At 43.8% G+C, this 5,250-nt stretch overlaps 1 protein-coding gene across 1 annotated transcript in view; it reads right to left on the minus strand.

Annotated features, from left to right (window-relative positions):
- tmem145 (transmembrane protein 145) overlaps window positions 1-2,849 on the minus strand; it is a 37,600-nt gene extending 34,751 nt beyond the window's left edge. Inside the window, exon 1 of the mRNA XM_076736553.1 lies at window positions 2,555-2,849. Within this exon, the coding sequence (XP_076592668.1) occupies window positions 2,555-2,665 (111 nt within the window). The 5' untranslated portion in view covers window positions 2,666-2,849. The remainder of the gene's footprint in view (window positions 1-2,554) is intronic.
- Window positions 2,850-5,250: the final 2,401 nt, after the last annotated feature.

The following is a 5,250-nucleotide window of genomic DNA, read 5'->3' on the forward strand; positions in this document are numbered from 1 at the left end:
TGTCAAGTCCGGTGTTGCTCCATGTCATTCAGACTGTTCTGTTGTTTTGCTTAGGTTGTCAAATGATTCCTGAATGGTTCAGAAGTGCAACAGCAAGGTGAGAAAGCCAACCACAAGATTTAAGATAAAAAATTTTTAAAAAGCAGGAAATAAAGCACATTTGTCGAATAGTTCAGTAAAGCTAAAACAATAATCAATCCATCAGTGGAGACTCCATCAGGAACTACTTTGGTCGTCATGCAAGTCATTTTTAAGCAGAAATACCCCAAATCCCCTGTCACCAGCCTCTCAGATGTAAATATTTGCCGTGTTTTTAATCCTTTAATGATAACAAACTGAATATTTTTGGATTTTAGAGCCTTGACTGGACAAAACAAACAGTTTGAAGGCATCACCTTCAGCTCTGGGACATTGTCATTTTTCACTATTTTCTATTATAGACCAAAAAATAATCAAGAAAAGAATCAGATTTATCAAATGAAAAGAGTTCATCGCTGCTGACGAAGCCATTTAAATGCAGTATTTACTTAGTGTGAAAAACCTCTTCATTTGTGGTCTTTCATAACAAGACAGGTTGACTAAAACTTCGTTATTTACTGCAGAGGGTCAGAAAAGTAGATGCCCTTCAATCAGGAGCTGGTGTCTCACTCACTCACACACACACACACACACACACACACACACACACACACTTGGAAGTTGCCCAGTGCAATATTGCCGGCCAGTGAGCAGCTCCACTGGAGCAGGTGCGGATTCAGCGCTGCGTTCAAGGGCATCTCAACCGCTGTGATGGATGGATGAGTGCCTCTTGCTCGGTTTATACATTCAAATCCCCGTCGTCATCCTGGGGATTCAAACCGGTGACTTCAATCTCTCAGCTCATGACGCATTTTCAAATTCACTGTCGTCAAAGTTCAGGTTCTGTGAGCATAACAAGTAGCCAGCCTGAGTGAGAATTAAAGCTTGTTGACTCAAAGTGGTGTCTCACAGATTCTGTTCTTTGCTTTTTGGGGGAGCCAGGTAAGGTGATATACAAGTAAGATGATATCCTGGTGTTCGGTGGCTAAGTATTTCAGTCTTTTTTGCTGCCAAGTCGCATTTTGGCAGCACATGAAAATCTGTGGTACATGAAACACCTGAGTGCACAGTAGTTAGTGCAAAATATGTATGCTGCATTTCAATGGAAGGATACTTCTGAGCATGCACGCTCCTTTTTTCTCATCCTTTGTTTACAACAGCACCTTCCTTCACATTGTGACCTGAGCCGAACAGTGCAACAACACAGTCACCTCCCCTGCTGTCGGTCACTGAGCAGGAGCTAACGCCTCCTGACGGAGCTCACGATGGAGATTACACCATTCAGAGAAAGGTGACGAGTCTATCAAGCAGAAATGCCAAACGTGCTTGCATTTGGTGTGTTGCTCTTTCATGGTTTGTATGATTATAAACTGAATTATCAGGATATGTCATCTTGGCTTCTGGGACATTGCTTTGCATTATTTCTTCCGTTCGCTGTGTTTGTTAAACATTAACTTTCTTTAGCCCTGCAGGTTTGAATCTCCAGGCACAGCTGACCTCACAGACTGAAAGGTCAGATGTGTCCCCTGTTGTTTCAGAGACATAAATACTTTGATTCCACCACAGTTCTGCAGAAATTCCAACAAAATTACCATAATGTTCTCAACGTCCATGAATAATCTGCATTGGGTTTATCTGGCAGTGCTCTTATAGATGCTGCTTTGTCTGCAGAGTGGCCCGTCTTGTTGAACTCAACAAAATGGTAGACGGTCCTTTTGCATTACTCACGTATGTCAAACTTGATCCACAAACTCGTGAGAATACCAGCCGGGGATGTGGAACAGCAGGTGGTAGCCTCCTGAATTACAAACGGCCCAGAGCTCCAGTATCTGCCCAGCTGCACACTTAACATTTTCAACTCGCGGATCTTGTCAGGGCAGCGATGATGTCAATGCTGATCTGTCTGAAAACACACTCAGAAAAGCCTGACCGAGGCTGCACTGAGCCCCGGGTCCTCAAGAGCCACCTCAAATCCAACGCCGCGCGCCCCAGAAGCCATATGACGCACACCTGTAACGGCTCCTCATCATAAACACACATTTCCACTGCTAATTTACATTCAAGCGTGGCGACAACGCCACGCACACGAAGCTGCATTTGCTTTAAAGATGAGCAATCACTACAAGAGGCTCGACTGGTGGCCGTGGACTGGAGGGACGTCGCTTTCTGGGGCTACAACGATACCAAAGAACATCATAATGAGGGTAAAATATACGCCACAGATGACACGCACGCAGATGGCGCGCAACTGCGAGGCAGAATCGAGGTAAGTGTGTTTCATACGGCGGCATGGAAACACTGAAGGCAACTTAGCGGTGAATTGGCGGTGGGCTCTTCGTGTATCCACGGTACAGTCCGCCACAGAGACACCTGCGTGCGGATACGCAGTCGAGCCCCTTCCCCGCTGCGCGCAGTCTGTGGCGGTGTCACTGTCGCAACTAATTAAAGAGGTGAAGAAAAAAAAAACAGCGCTCACCTCTTTGGTGTTCACGATGCCTTTCACGTATTTTCCGAGGACCGAATCCACGTAGAAGACGCTGGACAGCACCGCCAGGCACAGGAGTCTCTCCCCGACCCTCACCTCCATCTTTCTCTCTCCCCCGCTGTCGCTCGTCTGCTCTCCGGGCTCTCTGAAGCCTGGCTCTGAGCGGAGGCGCGCACAGAGGACCGGCGCGAGCACAGAGCGCGAGAGAGGGTGAGAAATAGAGCCGGGCGCGTTCACGCTGGTCCCTTCGATGCCTGTGGCCCCCTCCAGCAGCTGATGCTGGATAGTGTGTGTGTGTTGGGGGTGGTGGGGGGGGGGGGGTTGGAGGGTTACAGAGCGCGCGCTCCCGGTTCCGCTCGTGCTCTGAGAATGCGACACGTCCACACATTAAAAATGCCATCGCTGATTGCAATCATGTTTTCATTAGAGGTCACACACCTCTAATGAAGTAGCACTGAGACAGATGATGCCTGGCCTCCCGGCGCAAATTATTATCACCAATCAGCAGGATACATATCAACAGGAATGGGATCTAATTGGCTGCATTGGTGCTGAATTTCCTTGAAAAAAGCTGCATTTTTTAACAGTGTCTGTAACCCTGTGCTCATGCAAAACAAGTGGGAGAGTAGGTCTACAATGCACGAAGCAAAGATACAACCCAGTGTTAGAATACCTGCATTCATATTTAAGTACATAAATATCAAAGTATCAGCAGTTATGCAGAAATGTCCCCTTTGCAAGTATTATATCACTACATTTATCATATTACTTCATTTTAGTAAAGTTGCTGGTCAAAGTGGACCTCATTTTTAAGAACGTCTATACTTTTGGGTATTTTAATCCATATAAATATTGTATTCTATAAAATCACGTTCTTCAAATAGGTGCATATAACACATGGGAATATGTGCCACATGCTCATGTTTGTGTTTGTGTTGTAGAGGACAAAAGAAGCATGAAATGGTTCTGAACTTGGTTACTTTCCACTTCGTCTGTGTAGAGAATTAATCATAGACAGATACCACAGAGCTCTCTGCATTGAGTATTTTTCGGGATTTGATCTGACACTTTTTATGTTTACAAAAGGTCAACTTTGTAATTGACCTTTCCCCAAGTTCTGACTCAATCCAGATTTTCATAAAATTCAATTTAAAATGCAATCATAAATCATAATCGTACAAAAAAAACAACAACACACACAATCACATATACCAAAAATATGTGGCCAGATAGATTGAATTACAATCTCTATTTCTTATTCTCAGTGACTTTTAGTTAACCTTTAGTTTGATCAATGCAAAGAAAAGGTTAACTCATGAGCTTGAACACAACACAACAGCAGCTTCATGGGAGAATATATTTATTTAGATAAAAATCAACAAAGGAAGAAACCGGCCTACTTGTGGCGCATCATCAGACACAACATTTCAGTACGAAACCTGCAAAGAAAATGCAGGCGGATCAATCTGCAGTCAACCAGATGAACAAATCTGAAAGTAAAAATATCTACATGAATCATATAATGTTTAACATACATTCTTTTTTTATTCACAGGTTTGCACTTGTGGTGTTTTGAATAAAAGACGATTCAAAAGTAAAAAAAAAAAACAAGTAAACTTAAAACAGCTCGTTTCCAGTCTATGGCTTGTTTCTTTCAAAAAGCTAATCATATTCTACATCACAACCGCATTCTACAGTGCAGAGTGATTTGCATACGAAGCGCAGACAGCGGCACTGGCTAGCACCTGCAATGGAACCAGTTAACAGCAAACACAGAGAAGTGAGGACAGCACATCTGTTTCAAGAGTCCAGCTGCACTCTTTGGTTCTGCTTGACACTTCGACCATACGCGTAGGATATCTACTGATTATTTCTCAATAGGGAACATTTCTAAGGAGAAGCTGAGGTCAGTCTAACCACTGATGCATTTGTGAAAGAATTAGGTCTCCAGGAATACTGTTAAGTGCTGTGGTATATGTGTTGGTATGGTAACTATGAAGTCCAACCTTGAGGTGATCCAAGTACATTTCAGAACAATGAACAGCGTAACCACTGAGGAAACGGGGACTGCGGGAAAGAGAAATGACGTGATGCTGGTGTGTAACTGCACAGCACTACCTGAGACCTAATCGTCGAAACAGCCAGCTCATGGTTTGTAGCAGCGTCGCAGTTTGCATTGCACTTCACCGAAAATCAGCCTGGAGCGAGTGAAATCTCGAGTGAGAAGAGCTTTCGAAGATTAAAACTGTGGAGGTACGCTGTGCAACCTGCCAACTGAACAACCCAAAAGAAGAAGAAATAAAACACAGCATTACCCTGAACGACTACAACCAGCTTCTGACAATTTGTGATCATAAAGTTATTCTGTGGATAGTCAACAATTGGACACTATGAAGCAGCGACACTGATTGAAACAAGACTAAATCAAATATGTCAGCTTTGAGCTGCAGGCAGCAGTCAAGCATCAGTGGAACCACAAAAAAAAAAACCTGCGGCGAAACTAAGAGTAACACTGACCATCTCTGCAAACTCATTTGTGAGAAGCAGCAGATGGTCTCTCTGGTCCATCACCTGCACTCACGTTAGCCTGATGTGTGAGTCCTCAACAAGAGCGAGAGGCATACAGAGGTCAACGAACTGCAAGTGGGTAAATATGACACTTTTTTTTTTTTTGTTATTTTCTAGTA

This window comes from Chaetodon auriga, chromosome 8 (assembly GCF_051107435.1).
Source record: "Chaetodon auriga isolate fChaAug3 chromosome 8, fChaAug3.hap1, whole genome shotgun sequence".
NCBI classification, from domain to species: Eukaryota; Metazoa; Chordata; class Actinopteri; order Chaetodontiformes; family Chaetodontidae; genus Chaetodon; species Chaetodon auriga.